Genomic DNA, 23,264 nt, shown 5'->3' with positions numbered 1-23,264 from the left:
TACAAGTGGCTGTTTTAACATGTAATAGCTAGACTGAATATGTATACTAGATATCTATAATTCAGTTCTTCCTAGTCAAAACTAACGTTTCGGATATCCATAATGACATTCCTCCTAGGAGGAACTGTCATTTGAGATATCCGAAACGTCATTCTTCCTAGGAGGAATGACGTCACTTTTCCCATTCATGTGTATTGGGCTTTTAGTTTTGGATATCCGTAACTGCATTTTGGATATCTAAAACCAACATTCTGGATATCTGCAATAGAATTCTTACTAGGAGGATCTACTCTTTCAGATATCTACAATGCAGTTCTTACTAGGACAAACTACCATTTTAGATATCCGAAATTAAAAAATCATTTCAGACCTCCGTAATTACCTTTAGTATATCCAATAATTCATTGTTACTAGGACACATGGAATTATGGATATCCACAATTCATATTATTACTAGTACAAATGTAATTTCAGATATCTGTAATTAGTATTATGACTAGGAACGATACAATTACAGATATCTGGTGACAGGTAGATATTACGCCATTTTAATATAAAAGGTGTCCATTGACTATCTAGAATTATATTTGTGATATTGCAAATAGAATTTCTCCTAGTTAAAACTGTATTCTTACTAGTCATAAAGTAATTGCAGATATCTGTAATTACATTTAGACTAGTCAAAACCGCATTTTGACTAGTCAAAACTGCACTTTGACTAGTCAAAACTGCATTTTGACTAGTCAAAACTGCATTTTGACTAGTCAAAATCCTTATTACAGATATCTATAACTACATTCTTACTAGTAGAAATAGTATGGCAAGCCGTTTTAACATTTAATAGCTAGCCTGGATATCTATAATTCAGTTCTTCCTAGTCAAAACTAACGTTTCAGATATCCATAATGACATTCCTCCTAGGAGGAACTAGCTAGACTGGATATCTATAATTCAGTTCTTCCTAGTCAAAACTAACGTTTCGGATATCCATAATGACATTCCTCCTAGGAGGAACTGTCATTTGAGATATCAGAAACGTCATTCTTCCTAGGAGGAATGACGTCACTTTTCCCATTCATGTGTATTGGGCTTTTAGTTTCGGATATCCGTAACTGCATTCTGGATATCTAAAACCAACATTCTGGATATCTGCAATAGAATTCTTACTAGGAGGATGTACTCTTTCAGATATCTACAATGCAGTTCTTACTAAGACAAACTACCATTTTAGATATCCAAAATACGTCATTTTAGATATCCATAACTACGTCATTTAAAGGGGGGGCGAGCCTTATTGTACAGTTTTCTCTCTTTTCATTCTTTTAATCATCCATTTTTAGCGGTGCCAACCGCTCTATATCTGACTTTGTCTGTGTGTCCGTGTGTCCGGGTGTCCGTGTGTCTGTCCGGGTGTGTGTCTGTCCAATAAACAAACATTGATGACAACATCAATACGGGGCTCATCAAAGGCACCGCTTCCTTCACACAGGGTGTGATTTTTGAGTGGTGCCAACCAGTCCTACATTTGACTTTGTCCGTGTGTCCGTATGTCCGTCCGTCCGTGTGTCCGTCCGTCCATATATTTGAGCGCGGCTGATTGGTCAAGCTTCACGTGACACGTGACAATATGTTGTCACGTGTCACGTGACAACATATTGTTGCTGATTGCAACACAAGGATGCAACCAGTTACACTTTCAAAGGCACCACTCTCTTCACACTGGGTGTGATTTTTAGCGGCGCGATCCTGCTCTATACCTGACTTTGTCAGTGTTCACCGTTAACGTTCTGTGTGTGTGTGTGTGTGTGTGTGTGTGTGTGAGCGCGCGCGCGCACATCTGGGCCTATACAAGGTATAACTGGGCCTATAGAAGGTATAACTGGGCCAATAGAAGGTATAACTGAGCCAATAGAAGGTATAACTGAGCCTATAGAATGGGCCAATAGAAGGTATAACTGGGCCTATAGAAGGTATAACTGGGCCAATAGAAGGTATAACTGGGCCTATAGAAGGTATAACTGGGCCAATAGAAGGTATAACTGGGCCAATAGAAGGTATAACTGGGCCTATAGAAGGAATAACTGGGCCAATAGAAGGTATAACTGGGCCTATAGAAGGTATAACAGGGCCAATAGAAGGTATAACTGAGCCTATAGAATGGGCCAATAGAAGGTATAACTGGGCCTATAGAAGGTATAACTGGGCCAATAGAAGGTATAACTGGGCCTATAGAAGGTATAACTGGGCCAATAGAAGGTATAACTGGGCCAATAGAAGGTATAACTGGGCCTATAGAAGGTATAACTGGGCCAATAGAAGGTATAACTGGGCCTATAGAAGGTATAACTGGGCCAATAGAAGGTATAACTGGGCCAATAGAAGGTATAACTGGGCCTATAGAAGGTATAACTGGGCCAATAGAAGGTATAACTGGGCCTATAGAAGGTTTAACTGGGCCAATAGAAGGTATAACTGGGCCTATAGAAGGTATAACTGGGCCAATAGAAGGTATAACTGGGCCTATAGAAGGTATAACAGGGCCAATAGAAGGTATAACTGAGCCTATAGAATGGGCCAATAGAAGGTATAACTGGGCCTATAGAAGGTGACTGTACCTATAGAAGGTATAACTGGGCCAATAGAAGGTATAACTGGGGCCATAGAAGGTGGTGGGTTGGTGAAAGGATGCCACTGTCCCTGGATGCTGGGCTTGTCTGTGTGGAAAGGCTTGTGGATACGGATGATGTCCAGGCCAGACTGATTGGTCAACGTGGCCACAAGCTCCTGAATCTGCTGGGAGGTTTTGTTGTCGATGGGTTCCTCCTTCACGTTGCCATTCACTGCAGGGACGTCAAGAAAAAGAAAGCCATACAGAGATGAGTGTGAAAATGCATTAGGACACCAGGGTTAAAGTCACTTTATCAACCGGAGATAGATTTCAACTGACAGAAAATGTCAACAATGCACCATGCTAAATCTCTAGGCCTCATGATTATAGCTGGTATTATAGCGCCCCCTACAAAAATGTACGAGTACTAACAACAATATGGCCAAGCAGCATCAATCTAATAAGCAATTTTGTTAGCAAAATAAATTGTGTCGGTTCCAAAAACCAACTGTCATATATATATACATCAACTAAACAACTGCAACAGTTAATCAGTTATGAAAAATAATCAATTTTAATAGGTCATGTGCACCGGAGAGCTCATATTGACAGAGGTGGACAGAGTACTCGACCCCAGTACTTGAGTAAGAGTACTGATACTCCTTGGTTAAATTTACTCCACTACAAGTAAAAGTAGCCCAGTCAAAATGTTACTCGAGTAAGAGTATAAAAGTAATTGCTTTTAAATGTACTTAAGTAATCAAGAGTATGCTTTTAAAAACACGTAAAATACTTAAGTAAAAGTAAAAGTAATTTTCCTTTTTTCACATCAATGAATTGCTGTAATTTTTTTTCACAATAAATGTATAAGACCTTGTAACTCTTGCTTCAGAGAAGTCACTCTGAAACCACCTGCACTGATGTGCTTGCTTGTAGAACCACTACGTTATACAAAGCCTAAATGCCTATAAAAACATAGAATTGAAATGAATGGGATCGAAAAGGTTGTCCTAGTCATTTTCATGTTTTATTAAACACCAACTCCAACTTCAACTCCAACTTGTTTTTTAATTGTTTTTTATTCTACAGTGCGTTTTTAGCATATATTGTGACGATCCGTAAGGAGCCACCGTTGTTGGTGACAGGTATAGGCAGCTATAATGGGTTGTTATGGGTTTTAATTGATTCATTGATCATGTCATTCACAAAGAGGTCACGTGGTGTTGGTGCTACGTCAGTCAGACAGTGGTAGTAAAGTCAGCTGTTCACCTGCGGTTTTTATCAATGAAATGGAGAGGGGGTGAATGGGGGAAGTCCAACTTTGCTAACCGCACGGTATAGCCTACTATTCACTATGTCATGATGTCGCTAAATGAAATACCTTTTAAACTTTAAAGGACAACTTTGGTTTTTTACAACCAATGTTTATGTTTTAGATTGTAATTAAAGTAAATAAAAGATGAGTGTTAAAATTTTTTAATTTACTGCTTTCTATAGTTTTAGCAATTTTCACAATCTTTTTTACAGTGTTTTCACAGTGGGCGGGGGCATTCTGTCCGGTGGCTAAATATGCATTTTTTTAACACATTAACCCGGCGTTTTCTTTATTATTATTTACAGTAGCTCTTCTAGCCCCCAATAACTCACATCTGGCCATCTCAGACAGCCGGACCTTTTTTATTGTGTAAAAAAGGCATATTTAGCCACCGGACAGAATGCCCCCGCCCACTGTAAAAAATATCACAAAAAATGCTAAAACTATAGAAAGCAGTAAATGAAAAAAAAATTACACTCATCATTTATTTACTTTAATTACAAGCTAAAATATAAACCTTGGTTGTAAAAAACCAAAGTTGTCCTTTAATACAATGAACAAACTCAGTACCTTGGAACAGTGATTTTAATGACAAGCAGCGCGTCTGGCAAGTAAACTTTCCCCCCGATATAGCCTCTCGGTGACTAAATAAATATGTTTGGTCGTCGCCATACATTTGTTAGCAAAGAGTGACACAAAGGAGACGGATTGGAGCCACGGAAGGACACGAAAAATCACACGTTGGACGCGGAGCAAGAGCAACGCATGCAAACAAACAAACAATGGAATGACATGCACGCAGGCACGCACGGAGCCGCGGACACACACACACACACACACACACACACACACACACACACACACACACACACACACACACACACACACACACACACACACACACACACACACACCACGGAACGGAGCGTATCACGGAGGACGAGCGGTAACGTAACCCGACCCGTTTTTGGTTCTGCTGTTGACCCATGTTGGTTCGTTTGGAACAGTTTGAGCTGGTTCTGCTGCTGAGTGGAAACTGTCATTGTGGTGAACTTGAATACACTGATGTGTGTGCGCGGCCCGCCGGGCCAAGCTTTTATTGTGTGTGTGTGTGTGTGTGTGTGTGTGTGTGTGTGTGTGTGTGTGTGTGTGTGTGTGTGTGTGTGTGTGTGTGTGTGTGTGTGTGTGTGTGTGTGTGAGAGAGACAAACGATTAACGTGAGCTGGCTGCTCTCTTTGCGATCGCTGTGGCTGTTTATGTGGCTTTGTATTGGATTCTCACTGACTATGATCATTTCGTTGTTTATTCAAAATGAGTGGAACAAAAGTTGGTTCACATGTTGGAAGAAAGGACATGGGGAAAAAAGGAGAATAAACCTCACTGAAAAGGCCCTGGCAAATAAAATCGAATCAATCCAAAAGGAACGCAAAAAGAAAGTGGAGGAAACAAAAGCTCTGATAACCTCTATTAAAGAGCTCATGAAAGATGAGAAAAATGTTTCACTGGTTAAAGCACAACTTGATGCCTTGATGAAAGTGTCTGAAAATGACAATGCACTGCATGATTCTTTAATGACTATTATTCCACTTGATGAACAAGCAAAATAACTGGTTCTCAAAGGTCAATAAATATAAAGATGGATGCATTGAAGATGTTAACGCCTGGTTCTCAGTAGCCAGAGGACCACCAAGCCAACCCCAGCTAGAGGCTCATAACAGGCCTACTGAAAGGCCCCAGCAGCATGAGGCTGCTGAGGAGGAAAATGGAGAACATGGGGATGTGGAAAATGTGGAAAATGTGGAAATGACTGTGCTTCAGTCACATAATGTTTATGATGCTCAGGAGGATGTTCAACCATATGACAGCATATCAAACCTTAGCAACAAGACTCATGTTTCAATGAGATCAAAGGTTTCCTCTACTGCATGTGTTAAAGCCGAGGCTGAAATGGCTGCTTTAATGGCTCGGCAAAAGTTGCTTGAACAAAAGCATGCTCTAGAAGAACAGGAAGCTCACATAAGAAAACTAAAGGAACAACTTCAGCTTGAAGCAGACATAGCCGCATCGGTGGCAATGCTGAATGTTTTGAGAACCTCTGGCTCAAGGGTGCGGAGTGCTGCTTCTCAGAAATTGAATGGAATGGAATCCTACTTTGAAAAGGGCCTCAACATTAATGCAGAGTTCCTGGTAAGGCAGTTAAGTACTGCCATCTTTTAACCCAGTTTAGACCGGTTAGATTGTCACTTTAATTGCTATGCTATCTATCTGAAAGAATAAGTGAGTCTGTCAGTCTTGTCTATCTATCTGAGAGAACAGGTGAGTCTGTCAGTCTTGTCCGGCTATCTATCTGAGAGGACAGGTGAGTCTCAGTCTTGTCCGGCTATCTATCTGAGAGGACAGGTGAGTCTCAGTCTTGTCCGGCTATCTATCTGAGAGGACAGGTGAGTCTCAGTCTTGTCCGGCTATCTATCTGAGAGGACAGGTGAGTCTCAGTCTTGTCCGGCTATCTATCTGAGAGGACAGGTGAGTCTCAGTCTTGTCCGGCTATCTATCTGAGAGGACAGGTGAGTCTCAGGCTTGTCCGGCTATCTATCTGAGAGGACAGGTGAGTCTCAGTCTTGTCCGGCTATCTATCTGAGAGGACAGGTGAGTCTCAGTCTTGTCCGGCTATCTATCTGAGAGGACAGGTGAGTCTCAGTCTTGTCCGGCTATCTATCTGAGAGAACAGGTGAGTCTGTCAGTCTTGTCCGGCTATCTATCTGAGAGGACAGGTGAGTCTCAGTCTTGTCCGGCTATCTATCTCAGAGAACAGGTGAGTCTGTCAGTCTTGTCCGGCTATCTATCTGAGAGGACAGGTGAGTCTCAGTCTTGTCCGGCTATCTATCTGAGAGGACAGGTGAGTCTGTCAGTCTTGTCCGGCTATCTATCTGAGAGAACAGGTGAGTCTCAGTGTTGTCCGGCTATCTATCTGAGAGAACAGGTGAGTCTCAGTGTTGTCCGGCTATCTATCTCAGAGAACAGGTGAGTCTGTCAGTCTTGTCCGGCTATCTATCTGAGAGGACAGGTGAGTCTCAGTCTTGTCCGGCTATCTATCTGAGAGGACAGGCGAGTCTGTCAGTCTTGTCCGGCTATCTATCTGAGAGAACAGGTGAGTCTCAGTCTTGTCCGGCTATCTATCTCAGAGAACAGGTGAGTCTGTCAGTCTTGTCCGGCTATCTATCTGAGACAACAGGTGAGTCTCAGTCTTGTCTAGCTCCGAAAGGGGCCCGAGTGTGTAAGTTTCCTTTCCTGCCATACAGCTGCTTTACTGCCGCTGGTTCTCCGCTGCCTGGTGCCATTTTCTTGTCCCTTCGCTGGTTGTGTCTTTGTTATTTTAACAGTGCCAATGGCGCCACAAACGGAGGTCGCCAAGCTGGAGGTGGAGATTCGTTCCATCGAGGAGATGATAGAGGGACTCCTGCTGCAAGTCAGCACTGTGCTCCCGCCTGGCCGCCGCCGAACCCGGGGGTAGCCGGCAGTCATCGTCCGCCGCTGCGGCTATTGTACAGCCTTCCCTGGATGATGTTGGATCCTCGCCTGCCCCCCTATCCTGGGCAACGGTCGTTAGAAAAGGTCTAGTGCCATAACTCTATCTATATTCCCTGGTTAGGCATCTAGTCCTCCCAGGTGCTGTTACCTACTGCCTCTCCGGAGGAAAGATATCAGACATGATTGCACTAGCTCCAGCTGTTGTTGATTTGCATCCTACTGTCACTGTTGTCATTACACACGTGGGTACGAATGACGTCATGGCTAGACATTCCACAAAGATGCGAACAGACATGGAACTACTATGCTCCACAATAGAAAGACTGGGAAAGCGATGCATTGTATCGGGCCCCATTCCAACACTTTCCAATAAAATTGAACACTTTAGCCGAATCTATAGCTTTCATCTGTGGCTTCAGAATTTCTGTAATGCCTTAGGATATGACTTTATTGTCATATTGTTGTGTTTTCACTTTCCGTCCCCCCCCCCCCCCCCCCTCGGCCAAGCTAACATTGGTCAAGCCTCACGTGACACGTGACAATACGTTGAAAGAGTGTGCTCTGATTGGCTAGTGAGACGCATGACGTATCAGCGGCCTATAAATAGATGTGTCACTTTGAAAGAGTCTTAGTCTCTTTCAAAGTGAGGTAAGACAGGAGTATTCACGAAATGGCTGAGAAATGGCGGAGTAACACTTAAGACAGGATTAATCAAGTAACACTTAAGACAGGATTAATCAGGAACAGTACTGGCGGAGACCTGTGCTCCGAGGAGCACATCTTCTAGTTTCTAACTTTGATTACTTTTGGCGTATCCATAGTATGTACAGGAAAGATGGTGTGCACCCAAATAGTAGGGGCACTTCAACTCTACGGAACAATTGTATTAAATACATTGCTATTAATCCTTGATATGAAGTGCGGCGCGTTCCAATTGTTTTAACCCCTTCTTCAGTTTTTAGCTCTAGCCATGTGGATCAAGCCGCTTTGTGTCATATATATGTTCCCCCAAAACCCCCCTGTCCATTACATTCTCAAGTTACACCATGCACTGTGTCCATACTGTTGATGACTTCAACCTAATCAATATTCCCATTCAGCCATCAGTCATCATTCCTACTCCAAATTCTGACACAGCATTTTCCAAATTGACATTTAAGAATCGGAAAGGGCTGGGGATTATTCACTACAATATTAGGAGTCTAGTCCTTAATTTTGATTTTATAGTGTTACTTGTTAAGCAGACTAATCCGGACATTCTGGTGTTAGGTGAGACATGGCTCAAAAAAAGTATCAAGGACTCTAAAGTGTCTCTTTTAAACTATAATTTATTTAGAGCCGACAGATCAGGTAGATGTGGTGGGGTATGTATTTATACCAAATCCAATCTTTCCACTACACTTTTAAATGCTGTCTCACACCCTAAGCGCTTTGAGTAGCTCTCACTGAAGGTTCAGTGAGAGCCACTCCACTACAACCAACATCATTGGTTGTAGTGGGTATCTACAGACCCCCATCTGCAGACCCAGGTTCTATAGACACTTTAGCTAGCATGCTCTCCATGCGCTCGGATGGCGAGCTTTTGGTTTTAGGTGATTGGAACCAGAAGTGGTTGCTGGTTCTGAACACCTCAAGGAAGTTACAAATTACTTGAATTTATCACAAATGCTCCTGGAAACTACTAGGCCAAATTTAATGGATAATTCAAGATCCACCCTGATAGACCTTATCTTCTCTAACAGGGCTGACAAGATCTCTGCTTGTGGTGTTTTTGAGTTAGGTGTTAGTGACCATTGCCCGGTTGGGTGCATAAAAAATGCCCGACTACACCGGACAAAATCTAAGGTGATCTCTAAGAGAAGCTTTAAGCACTTTAACGAAGAGTTCTTACGTGACATTTTTAATAGTAACTTGTTCTTAATTTCTGAATTTACTGATGTTGATATGGCGCTAGAGTTTTTTATAGAAACCTTTGTTGCTATTGTAGACACACATGCTCCAGTGAAAAAACTGAGAATCAGGGATAGAGCTACCCTTTGGTTTTCACCGACATTAGCTACCCTATTCAACAAGAGGAAAAGAGCTTGGTCGCTTGCTAGGCGTTCTGGAGACCCTGCTCATTGGGCTTGCTTTCGGCAAATTCGTAATCGTTGCACGTCTTTTCTCAGAAAGGCTAAATCTAATTATTTTTTTAATTTAATAACTTACTCTCAGGGAAATACAGTTAAATTCTGGAAAGAAGTGAACGCCCTTAATAATAATTCCACCTCTGCCCTACCATCTCAAATAAATGGTAGTAATGGCGTAATTTCAGATCCTTTGGAGGTATGCTCTGCTTTTAATCTGCATTTTATAGATGCAGGGCACTTATTTAGTAATACTTATAGTGGACCCCAACTTTCAACGGATTACAGCAATTTCAGAATTAGCCCAACTGCTCAGTTCTCCATACAGCACCTCTCTACCTCTATTGTTCTGGAAGCTTTGCTTACAATAAACCATAAGACCTCGACTGGTGAGGATCACTTAGATCCTTTATTTTTAAACAGCTGCACCTCTTATTGCAGAGCACATAGCTCATATTTTTAATCTCTCTATTTCTTTAAATATTTTCCCTCGTATTTGGAAACTTGCGCACGTCCTCCCACTTCACAAAGGTGGTGATAGACAAGAGCTAAATAATTACGCACCTATTTCAAAGTTGCCTTGCCAAGATTTTGGAATCACTCATAAACTCACAACTCAAATTATTCCTCTCATCCTTCTCAGTGTTAAATGAAAATCAATCCGGTTTCAGAGCCGAACATGGTACAATCACTGCAGTCACCTTAGTTACAAATACCATTAATAATAATGAAACCTCGGAATGGTTTCAAACTTACTTAACAAATAGACATCAAGCTGTGAAGTCCGGAAGCTCTCAATCTGGGTTATGGCCAGTCTCCGTGGGCGTCCCACAGGGCTCAGTCTTAGGCCCAGTACTTTTTACTTTATATATTAACAATATTATCTCTACTCTTAATGACTGTAAGGCCCACCTTTATGCAGATGACACGGTCATATACTGTGTCGCTGACTCAGCTCATCTTGCCACCAAGAAGCTGCAGCTTGCTTTCAATGCTCTCCAGGCTGCCCTGGTTGAGCTTAGACTGGTTTTAAATGCAAGCAAACCAAATTCATGCTGTTCACTAGAGTTAAAACCACCAACCTTAGCGACATAGTCATAACCTCTTCAAGTGGTGCTACAATAGAAAGGGTCTCGGAATACAATTACCTGGGCGTCTGGCTAGATGAGAAATTGTATTTTAAATTTCACATCGATAACCTTGAGACAAAAAAATTGGTTTTTCTATAGAAATAAATCATGCTTTCCTGCATCCAGTAGGAAAACAATTATTGAAGCCACTTTTCTCTCGGTTTTAGACTATGGAGACATTATTTATAGAACTGCTACTCCATCAATTTTAAAACGCCTTGACACTGTGTACCATTCTGCCCTAAGATGGGTCTCTGGTGACACCTATGGTACCCATCACAGTACACTATACGGGAATGCAGGCTTATCCTCTTTAACTGAGAGGCGTGATAAACACTGGTATCTATTTATTTTTAAAGCCATATCAGGAATGCTCCCCCCTTATATTTGTTCTTTGTTGGTTCAGAACCCTATTACATACCAGACCCGCTCGAGTGATCTCCTGACGCTCAAGGTTCCTTTTGCGCAGATGGTGTTAGGCAAGACAGCATTTTCTGTCAGTGCTCCATCTGCCTGGAATGAGCTCCAGAGGTCCTTGAAAATCAAATCACTTCCATCTTTAGGTAGTTTCAGGGAAATGATTTCCAACATTTTTGTTCAGGATTGTAACTGCTTTATTTAATTATTTGATTATGATCTGTTCTAGTTCTTTGACTATTTTAGTTTTTGAGTTCTTTCTGTATTCTGATTCATGTATTTTATTGCTGTATGTGAATGCCTATTCCTGTTGATTACTGTGTTCTGTATCTTGGCTACATTGAAAATGAGGGCCTGCCCCTCAACTGTACTCCGAGCTGAAATAAAGGTTATGATGATGAACTGTGACAAATGCTAATGTTCTCTCTTTCTCCCTCCTTGTCTGTCTTCAGGTTGTCCAGAAGGATGAGGCTGAGACGGAGCTTGCGAACACCACCATGGGGGTGTTTGTCCTGGGTGAAAATCAAGGTCCTCTCTGCGAACCGGTGGAAATTGGCATCATTATTGATGGTGTTGAGGTACTCAGTGGGCTGTCCTCAGTTGCTTCTGCGTGTGCCATGCTGTTTGGCCTTATCTATGCCCTGGACTTAAAGTATCCAGAAGGGCTCAAGTATAGTTTTGAGGCCTTTCAGAAAATCATCATGGACATAGAGCGCAAAAAGATGTCAAAAAGGGTACAGAACCTTGCAGCAAAGCTGCAAGATCCTGTGTAAACTCTTTACTTGGAGAAAGGTTAATGTGAGCCTTAAAAATCACATCTTTACTTGGAGAAAGGTTAATGTGAGCCTTATAAATCACATCTTTACTTGGAGCAAGGTTAATGTGAGCCTTACAAATCACACATTCTGTTTAAAACATTGTCCCTAAATTTTGTTTTTATTTGTAAAAGAATTATATGGATAGAGATGGAGCCTTTGAGCCAACCTGTAAAACCTCAGCCAAAATGGGACAGATTATTTTTTTATGTTCTTTAGATTTTAAATGGACAGAGAGCAAAAAGATGTCCAAAGGGTACAGAACCTTGCAAGAGTGTAAACTATTTACTTGGAGCAAGGTTAAATGTGAGCCTTACAAATCACACACACTTCGTTTAACCCATTTAGGGCGTGAACCCCTATTTGTAACTATACTTTTCAGGACAGGATTTAGAAGGCACTATTAGAATCGACCTCCGGTCTAAATCGGTTAAAACATTCTGTCCCTGAATTTGTTTTTATTTGTAAAAGAATGACATGCCTTTTGTGTGAATACAAACAAGGACAACTTTGATAGATTCTTCTCAAGAATTACAGAATCGATCATGGACATTTTGGACGTCGTCATGAGTAGTATAGTAGGGTAAGGTTATAATACCCATTTCTACCGCTAGGTAGAATTTTGACATTTTTGACATTCCATAATTATTAATCCATAATTAATAATTTCAGATTGATTATTCAATTTCTTTCATTATTTAATTCATCCTTGGTTTAGCAATAAGACCCATTTATCATTCTAATTCCCTCTGTCTCTATCTCTGGGTCTCTGTCTTTTTCCAAAGACAGTGGGTAGTGGGTAACGGGGCATGGTAACATATGGTGATTTTGGGGATCTGTCTGTCTGTCTGTCTGTCAAGGACAGTCCGATAGACAGTCCGATAGACAGATAGACAGTCCGATAGACAGTCCGATAGACAGATAGACAGTCCGATAGACAGATAGACAGAACGATAGACAGTCCGATAGACAGTCCGATAGACAGATAGACAGAACGATAGACAGTCCGATAGACAGATAGACAGTCCGATAGACAGTCCGATAGACAGTCCGATAGACAGTCCGATAGACAGATAGATAGACAGATAGATAGATAGATCCCCAAAATCACCATATGTTACCATCCCCCGTTACCCACTACCAGTGGACCACTATTTTACGATCCCCTAACCACTAAACCTTGTAGATAAGCTATTTTTCAGATGTTCTGAATGTATAAGGGCCTGAAGTGGTTAATGCCATAATGGCAGATACTCGGTCAACCGTAATATATAATATTAATGAACAATACATTTATTGTATGCAGGCCCTAACCCTAAACCCTAACCCTTTAGAAACACCATGTAAATCAGTGAGGGGGTACTTAGCTACAATAATGCAAATGATGGAGAGTTGGTACCGATAGGAGTGATAATAGGCAAACATTGATCAAAATAACAATTCTTTAATTAAGTAATGCAGATTTTTGACAATAATTTAACTCTTGAGAGCATACATGATTAAAGACCCATGGGTCCATTTGGTTACTCCTAGAGACTAGGCTATTTTAGGGTTCCAGGGTGGGTGGAGAAAACAATAGCTCAAACACCTTAGGTGTGAACAAAGCCCTTGCGAGGAGCACCATATACTGTATGTATCCCTAGGGGCTTCATACCATACCCTAGTAGAAATGGGTATTAGAACCTTACCCTACTATACTACTGTCATGCCTACCCATGCACATATGTAACCTGCCCTTGTTCGTTTAAGACCTGGAATGCCCTTAAGAGTCATTTGTCAAGGAGCCACCCTCAACTTGCCACTGAAAAGGCTGAACTGACAACTTTTACATGCCTTTTGTGTGCATACAAACAAAGCACAACTTTGAAAGACTACTTGCGTCACATTGGACAGCATCTGCTAAATTTTGAAACTGTTACATGTATTTTTCAAGGGTGCCCATATAAGACAAATATTTATGGAGCCTTCAGGACTCAGAAGTCCAGAAGCCACAAGGCATCTTCTATAAATGATTTAATTTAAAGCCTGGCATTGCTTAGAGTTTCCCTCTCAAGATTCAAGCAATGAATTGCAGGAGAATATTTCAGATGATGAGTCAGTCAAGTGCTTCTGTCCATGAAATGCAAAATGTTGAAGATGTGTCCTGTTCTGTTGTGTAAATTTGCCTCAGTTTTATTTAACCCATTTAGACCTGAGGCCGATTCTAAATCCTGACCTAAGTTTTCTGAAAAACTTCAAACGTTACAACAAATGTATGTTGCTATATACTGTACATACAACAAATGTGTTAAGTTGGAGCATGATTTTCTTGTCTCTGGTGTGGCTGTTGATGACTTCTTGCAGGAGCTACAGTATTTGTTGGTTTCAGTCCCTGTTTACAAGCTTTTTTTTCTTCCCAATATTTTCTGAGACTGGTTTAATGACTGTTTACTGTTACAGACTGATAGGATTACTGACTGACTGATTGTGAGACAGACTGGGTTAGTCTAATATAGCCTTAAGGCTCTGCTATTTTTAAGGAAGAGGTAACACTCATTGGCAGCTAGCAAATGGCAAAGAGTTGTTCAAAATGGTCCGCCAGTCATGTTATTGGCAGGCAATTTGTGAAGGTGTAAAACACCTTGCCTGGATCTCATGACAATTGTGAATGTTTTCCTTGAAATGTGTCTTATCACTGCAGATATTATATGTTAAATTACAGACATGTGGATTTTGGTGTAATATTTTTGTATTGTCTTAATCTAGCACTGTATGACTTTGCCACTTAGAAAATGTACTGTTGCCATGTTTAGGGCTAATATTTTACCAAAGCACTTTTGCCTTACCCCGTCTCTCTGCCTCTACCTCACTTTCTCTCAGTCTCTCTGTCTTTGTGTGCAAGTGTTGTTTTATTGGAGATTTGTTGGGTTTGCCAGACTCGGAAGTGAATGTATCGTGCACATTCTCGTGGCACTTTGTTTTATTGGATCTGAGATTTTTTTGGGTTTTCCAGGCTCAGAAATGAATGTATATCGTGCACATGCACGTGGCACTTTGTTAAAATAATTCCGATTTTTGTATTCATGGTATTTGTTCTCAGGAAGACGCCATAATAAATGTTGAATATAAATTTGTGTCTCTTCGTAATTTCAAGTGTCATTTTCAACTTGGAGTAAAGTAATTAGTTTACTTGTAACAGGTTGACAAAAACGCATTAGGTTTTGTTAAAGTGAAAAAAATACTTTAAAAAATACTGTTTTATACATAATTTTGCTTTGTAGTTACTTAAAATATAAGCTTAAATAAAAGTGAAAATACAGGTTAATTCAAAGAGAATTTATGGTTTGGTTCAAATAAAAAATGTTCATTGGTTGGAAGGAGTTTCTTAACTTACGGTAACTTAAGATATAAGCTTAAACCAAAGTGAAAAAACTAATTAATGTAAAAAGAGTACATTGTTTAATTTAAAAAATTGATTTATTTATAATAAAAAATATTCATTGGTTGTGATAACTTATTTAATTTAAAGTAAGTGGATATATTTGCTTTGGAGAAGGGTAATTTTCAAGTTGAGAAAAAGTAAAATATTTACTTGTAACAAGTTGAAGCAGCCTTTTTCCTAATCTAGGCTAAATTGTCTAATTGTGTTAATTTATGATATTTTGGCATGTTTAATTATCAATTTGCTGGGGAGCCCCTTAATGGCCCTTGTTGGTCCCCGGACCTCATGTTGAGAACCACTGACCTAGGCAACAACTGACATTGATATAATTAACCAACATGGCTCCAGTGTGATCTGGATATGGAGAGGACATGTGTAACCCTAAACAACGGTGAGGATTGGACTAATTTCAGACAATGGCGACATTAACATAATAAATGTATTTGACAATCAGCGTGGTCATTTGCTCGTATAGGATTATACTGAAGCATCAATGAGCGTTCGATCTTGGGAACCCATAAAAAAAAAAGGAAAACAGCGCCCTCTGCAGGTGGAAGGAAAGCGATCATATTGCAGTTATAGATATCTAAAACTGCATTATGGATAGGAAGAATTATAATTACGGATATCGATAATATAAATACAGATATATTGAACTGTATTGTTCCTAGCACAATTGCAGTTGTGGATATCCATAATTCGATTAGTACTAGTCATAATATGAATTGTGGTTATATTTAATTACATTTTGGATAGACAAAATGTAATTATGGAGGTCTGGAACGATTTTTTAATTTCGGATATCTAAAATGGTAGTTTGTCCTAGTAAAAACTGCATTGTAGATATCTGAAAGAGTAGATCCTCCTAGTAAGAATTCAATTGTAGATATCCAGAATGTTGGTTTTAGATATCCAGAATGCAATTACGGATATCCGAAACTCAAAGCCCAATACAAATGAATGGGAAAAGTGATGTCATTCCTCCTAGGAAGAATGACGTTTCGGATATCTCAATGTCATTATGGATATCCGAAACGTTAGTTTTGACTAGGAAGAACTGAATTATAGATATCTATTATACATATTCAGTCTAGCTATTAAATGTTAAACCGGCTACTTATTTTTTTTTAAGGATTTCAAGATTAATTTTGACTAGGACAAATACAGCTTTAGATATCGTGAAATACAATTTTTACTAGTAAGAATGTCTTTTGGATATATTTAATTACCATTATGACTAGTAAGAATACAGTTTTTACTAGGAGAAATGCTATTTGAGATATCTAAAATATAATTGTAGATAGTCAATCAACCCTTTATGTTAAAATGACGTCTTATCTACCTGTCACCAGATATCCATAACATATTTATGTATATCTGTAATTGTATTGTTCCTAGTCATAATACTAATTGCAGATATCTGAAATTACATTTTTACTAGTAATAATATGAATTGTGGATATCCATAATTCCATTTGTCCTAGTAACAATGAATTAATGGATATACTAAAGGTAATTACGGAGGTCTGGAATGATTTTTTAATTTCGGATATCTAAAATGGTAGTTTGTCCTAGTAAGAACTGAATTGTAGATATCTGAAAGAGTAGATCCTCCTAGTAAGAATTCTATTGCATATATCCAGAATGTTGGTTTTAGATATCCAGAATGCAGTTACTGATATCCAAAACTAAAAGCCCAATACACATGAATGGGAAAAGTGATGTCATTCCTCCTAGGAAGAATGACGTTTCGGATATCTCAAATGACAGTTCCTCCTAGGAGGAATGTCATTATGGATATCCGAAAGTTAGTTTTGACTAGGAAGAACTGAATTATAGATATCTACTATACACATCCAGTCTAGCGATTAAATGTTAAAACGGCTTGCCATAGCCCTGGAGGCTGGAGCCAAGGGCCTGCTGGCTGGGGGGCCGTGGTGATTCTGTGCAGAGGGCCCATTTTCACTTTGATCCCGCCTCCCCGAACTCTTCCTCTTTTTTCTCTTGTACATATATATTTTTTCATACCAGTAACCTGTAAGCTGATTGTATGACGTTCTGTATAGTAGTGTGTATATCTGTCTTTCTCTTATATGTCATCATGATTTGTGTGCGTGCGTGGGGAGGGATCTCATTTTAAACAAGCTTAGAGCCTTCCAGTTTAGTAGACCTTGTATTGTGAATTTGTACTTCCATTTACTGTTTTTCTCATGTCTTACTAAATAAAGTACATCAATTAATCAATCAATCAATCCGTCCATGTAAAGACCGCAACAAACTTGGTCTCCCAAAGTTTAACTAAGCATATCCATAGGCTACTGTCACTGTGTATAACCCCAAGTCTGCAAATACTTTTGTCTCTGCACGTAACTGGGTATGGACTAGTATTTATAAGGTGCCACCTGCAACTGCAAGTGACAGTTGCTCTATTATTTTCCCCATCTCCTTTCTTTGGGCTTTTCTTTGACCTTTTAAGGAGACTTGCCAACTTCCACCGGGAGATGTCACTGTTGCGCAAACATCAGATTTGTTTTCACGGCATACGGTCAGTGTTGTCAGGTTTTGTGAGAGAAATAAGCAACCAGGTCTAGGAAAACAAGCCAAAAAGAAGCAACTTAGGCCACATCATGAGCACTTTAAACATATCATATGCATTGGCTATTTGAAAATAGCTATTTGAAAATAGCCAATCTACAAGATCACAGCAACGCGCTGTGAACTTGTAGATCTGCTATTTTCAAAACGTTTCGCAATAACATTTGGAATGTTTGGAAAAAAATGTTTTGCAACATTCTAACAACACAAATGCTCCCTGGGCAGTGGGCACAAAACATTTTCAAGAAAATATTCGAAGAACCACTGGTTTAAATAATAATAAAACATTTGGAAGCAGCAAGCCTATAGACCCCTTAACAGACGACGTCACACTGATGAGAACCAGTATGCGTGCAACCAGTATGCGCGCAATGAAACCCATTCTATCAGCTCTCGCTAGGACGCGCCTCACTAGCCAACACACAAGAGGGGGTTGGGGTGTGCTGAAACCAGCGCACCCCGAAACAACAGGTTGCAAATTGATTGCGTGAAACAATCACCTGTGCGTCCAGTCTAAATGTTAGTAAACAAATAATTGGTCTATATAAGCAACTTCACTTTAGAAACCCCAAAAAAACGCAACCTGCAACTGCAACTATCAATATTTACAAGCAACTTTACAGAAAAAGAAGCCCAAAGTCGCTTATAATAAGCCGACATGGCAACACTGGATACGGTGTCTGAAATGGGACACGTTGCGGTTTGATTTAGGAAAAAAATAAATTTGAATAATACACGTTACTCATTCTTATGATGAATGACATTTGGGTTTGTTTTCTCAACCTTAAAATGAACTTAAGTGGCATTATAACAACCCGCTGAAGCGGGAGCTACCAGCTCTATAATCCAACTAATGTCCTCTTAACAGCCGGTAGTTTTTTTCTTCTGTTTTTTTGGAGCCACTTTGACTTTTTTCTTGAAGCGAACAGCGTTGCCATGTCCGCTTATTACAAGCGACTTTGGGCTTCTTTTTCTGTAAAGTTGCTTGTAAATATTGGTTAGTTGTGGGTTGCGTTCTTTTGGGGCTTGTTTCTAAAATGTAGTTGCTTATTTGGGTTTGTTTCTAAAGTGTAGTTGCTTATTTGGGCTTGTTTCTAAAGTGTACTTGCTTATTTTGGGCTTGTTTCCTAATGTTCTCAAACATTTTCATGTCAAGGAAAGGACCCTCAAATTAATATGTATTTTTCCGCATAGCCAACCTGCTGAAAATATTTTGTGACAGAGCCCCCCCTCCTCTCCCCCCATACAAGATTTTGTGGATTTATTTGAAAATATTCCTAACTTTTCCCTTTTCCCAAGATGTTTCTTTGAAAATAGCAGATCTACGCCCACAACGCACCGCGACGCGTTGTGAGCTTGTAGATCGGATATTTTCAAATAGCCGATGCACATGAAAGTTTATAAAGTGCTCATGTGGCCAGTGGCCTACATACTCGCTTCTTTTGGGCTTGTTTTCCTAGAACCTGGGTTGCGTGTTTCTCTCACAAAACCTGGCAACGCCTTGGAAGTGAATCAATCGATCCAGAGAGCCTCTTCCTTCGATCCGTCCAGGCAGCCTGTGTGTGTGTGAGAGTGAGTGTGTGTGAGGGTGAGTACTAAGTACAGCAGCAGGTAGGCTATGAACCCTTATAACCGTTATAACGTCTAAAGTTACTGCATTACAGGCTTATAAAACCTCTCCCAACAATCACCCAAGGCGTTGGGTTGCTGTGTTTATTATAGCATGCTATGCTAGCTAACATTAGCCTAGGCTGGAAGCTAAATGGCTAAACTAACCAGAATTAGATATTGTAATAGCAATGAATGGTGTGTCTCTTATGTTTTGGATTTTGTGTGCAAAAAAAGTGAAAAAGAGCATTGATTGTTGCAGTTTCATACTTTCATGTATACTGTTGTATATTTTTGACTACTGCCATGTCATTTGCTCAAATAGAAAAACATTTGAAACTGTAATAGCAATGAATGCAGTGCTATAACAGTATAATAACATAAGCAACCAATGTTAATACATTGAATGTCTATATAGGGTCCAATGCTGTCTGATGTGTGAAGGTTCCATGTTAATTTTATCTATGGCTTCCTTTGGATTGACTTGGGACTGAATGACTTCCTATCCAACTGTTTAAATGAAATGTTTTGGTCGCTTGTTGATTGATTGATTGATTGATTGATTGAATACTTTATTAACAGTCTGCCAAAAAAGCCCCCAAAAAGCACAGAAAGTACAGTTATATACAAAATGATGCTAAAAGGATTAAACCCAAGAAAGCACTATGGCTTGTTTCCATTGGGGTCCTGTGTATTCAATTCCGTGTTCATTGTATGTAAACTTGGCTCCTATTTAAATCCGTCACAGTTGTACGTCCATCCATAATGTTTATTATTTTGCACTGTTGTTGCAATGTTTTGTGTAAAGCACTTTTAATTGACGTGCTGTTGAAATATGCTGCACAAATAAACTTGCCCTTGCCTTGCAGGAGCACAACTGATTGAAGAATGAAGTGCAGCCCCTCCAGCAGCCCTCATCCACAGGATATGTCCAATCTAAGGCCTTATTCACCCACGCTGGCTGCAGTTGAACTATAAAAAAAAAACGAATCTCTGCACAGAATAGATATCCGCCAGATATCCCTCAACTGTTCCTCACCCCACACCCCTCATCGGTGGGTGACTGGGAGCACGACGACTCGGGTTCGAGAGCGCCGGGAGGGGAGGAGAAGAAGAACCCCTGAAGCTGCAGAGACTGTGGCCTTGGAAGGTTTCCGCTGCGCACACACACACACACAGAGCGTTTCGCGGAGTCCCCTGTGGCCCGCCTCGAGTCCGCCAAGCACCACGGAGAGGAGGGTGAGGTGAACCTGAACCATGGAGCACTGCATAGAGCAGGTGATGCAGAAGGACCTGGGGAAGAGGCTGCAGGCGGGCCAGGAGCTCATCGACAGCATCCTGGACGAGGAGAAGACGCCGGACCTGGAGCAGGACCAGACGGCGCTGGACAGGATGGTGGACGGCGTGGCCAGCTCCTGGGTGAACGCCAGTAACTTCAAGGTGAGAAGGGGGTGGGGGGAACAGATGTCTCTCTAGGGCAGTGGTTTTTGGCACCTTTTTCATGCCAATGACCCCTAAATTGATATACATTTTGGCCGCGGACCCCCACCTGAAAATGTTTTGTGCCAGGGACCCCCAGAAGCAAAGATTTGAGTTAAAAAATGTTGCTTTAAAAGAAATACATATTCAAAGAAATAAACACATTTTCAAGATTTTTCAAAAATAGCGCGGCCCTCGGTGCCGTGCTATGAGCTTGTATATCTGCTATTTTTGAATAGCCAAAGCTAAGTGGTTAAAATGATTGTGACGCTATGTTAACTAATTTCGCTGGGGACCCCCTGGTACCCCCCCAAGGACCACTGGTTGAGAACCACTGCTCTAGGGGAGAACCGTGGTGGCTTGTGGGGCAGCGCTAGCCTACTGGTCAGGTCCTGTAAACACAAATGACAGTAGGCTAAACTCCGAATAGAACAGTGGTTCTCTAATGTTTTTAATTTCGAGCACCTCCATAACTCTCAGAGTTCCATTTAAACACTCATTTGTACACTCTCAGAGTTACAGACCTGTAAGGTTCCATTTGAAACCCCCTCATGGAACCCTGAGGGTCCCTGGACCCCTGCTTATACCTCCTCCTACAATGAATAGCGATAATAGCCGGTCTACAAGCCCACACACACAATGCTTCGCGTCACGATGCGTTGTGCGCTTGTAGATCTGCTGTGTATGACAATGTTAGACATGCCCAAATTCCCCAAAATAGGGACGCCACTGTTGAAAGTGATTTAAAAAGTGCTTTGATTCTCGACTCCATCCTGACCCCCTCTTGTCCTATCTAAATATAGCCAAACGCTGTGTTAAAAATGTCTGTGAAAATCTGCTGGGATAGGGCAATTGTTCTACAGCCAAAGTGCTCTTGAGCAAATAACGTTACCCCCCCCCCCCCCCCCCAACTGCATTACCAGCTAACGACAGTAGACTACTGTACAGTCTGTTTACATTATGTGATAATCACTCACAAATTAAAAACAGCTGCTTGTGTCATCATGGCAACACAACCTTTTGAACTGAGAAATGAATCTAAGCATTTTAGATATTATTTACTTCAGAGCGGGTCGAGAGTGTTTGGGGGTGGCTCTGAAAAAAGTTATTGAGGTATGTGTACATTGAATAGCAGTTTGCAATGTAACGTCACTAAATGACAACTGATTTACTCTGACAGGCTTTCTTGATACATTCTTTTCACCCCTCATGAATTTGCAGGTCTGTCTTCAGTCCACTAAAAACTATGCTATGTGTTATGTTGTTTATGATAGTCATTGAAAAAACTGCGTATGAGAGTGAGTGTATATAGTAATAGTATGGCAATTACTAAAGAGCTATTTGTCATTTTTGCGCATTAAAACATCTGCATGGCTGATAGTTTTCTAAAGCCACTTTGGCTGGTAGGTCAATAAGTTAAGTCTGTTCCCTGTGTGTGAATATACTCTACACAACTGACTCTTGGCTGATGTTTCTGGGGAAAGTGCAGACAAAATTTTGGGGGAATTTTATCTACTGTAATAGAATTACCCTGTTACAGAATATTAAATAGACCTACTGAATGGATTTCATTACATAATACCGCACACTTTCCAGGGAGCAGCATGCTATAGTAGTAGTGTGTAGTAGGTACTACTACTCTGATGTGAACTTTGTATTATTTTGTATTGTTATTAGGAATACTTCTCATTGCCTCTGTATTTCCATGCTCAAATGGGATAATGCTCAAGCATCAGGCAGACAGACATTATTTAGCCACTTAACCACTTAAACCCCAGCATCCTTAATGTGTGAAAGACTTTCGTTGAGCTTGTCGATCGGCTGTTTTCAGCAAAAGCTTTCTCCGCAATTACAGAAGACCGAAAAGACACTAGTGTAGAGCCCTTAGGAACAAACATATAGGGTTTAAGTGGTTAAACCCTCTATACTTGTCAACTAACACTTAGTTGACCAGTGTTGGCTCTGTGCTTGTCTCGCATAAGAATAAGGATGCCAGAGGGTTCAAGTGGATCGATCACATTCCAGAAAACAACATGAGACATGTAGAACATCTTAAACTTTCAAGTCAAGGAGGACACAATACTTTCTTTTATAGGTATTTATAGAAAAACGCTTAGTCTATGTGTTTCGGCAAAGAGCCTTCGTCAGAGTTTCTTCAAATTCTCAGAAGACAAAACACACAAGCATTTTTCTACTCTGATGTGAGTCAATTTTATCCTCCT

The 23,264-nt window shown here is 40.5% G+C and overlaps 1 protein-coding gene across 6 annotated transcripts in view; it reads left to right on the top strand.

The window, feature by feature from the left end:
• Positions 1-19,456: 19,456 nt before the first annotated feature.
• The window catches only part of LOC311041114 (CLIP-associating protein 1-B-like), an 88,784-nt gene continuing 84,976 nt past the window's right edge, over positions 19,457-23,264 (top strand). For 5 of the 6 annotated variants that reach the window (XM_084051606.1, XM_084051605.1, XM_084051603.1 and 2 more), the window contains exons 1-2: positions 19,481-19,566; positions 20,433-21,003. In XM_084051606.1, the coding sequence (XP_083907732.1) occupies positions 20,821-21,003 (183 nt within the window). In that variant the 5' untranslated portion in view covers positions 19,481-19,566; positions 20,433-20,820. Of the gene's footprint in view, positions 19,567-20,432; positions 21,004-23,264 lie in introns of all 6 variants that reach the window. The other variant, XM_084051602.1, reaches the window with a different exon arrangement.

The sequence above is a fragment of the Gymnoscopelus microlampas genome (assembly GCF_963454915.1).
Source record: "Gymnoscopelus microlampas genome assembly, chromosome: 24".
Classification (NCBI taxonomy): Eukaryota; Metazoa; Chordata; class Actinopteri; order Myctophiformes; family Myctophidae; genus Gymnoscopelus; species Gymnoscopelus microlampas.
The sequence above is the reverse complement of the archived record's forward strand: the minus strand, read 5'-3'. Positions and strand labels throughout refer to the sequence as shown.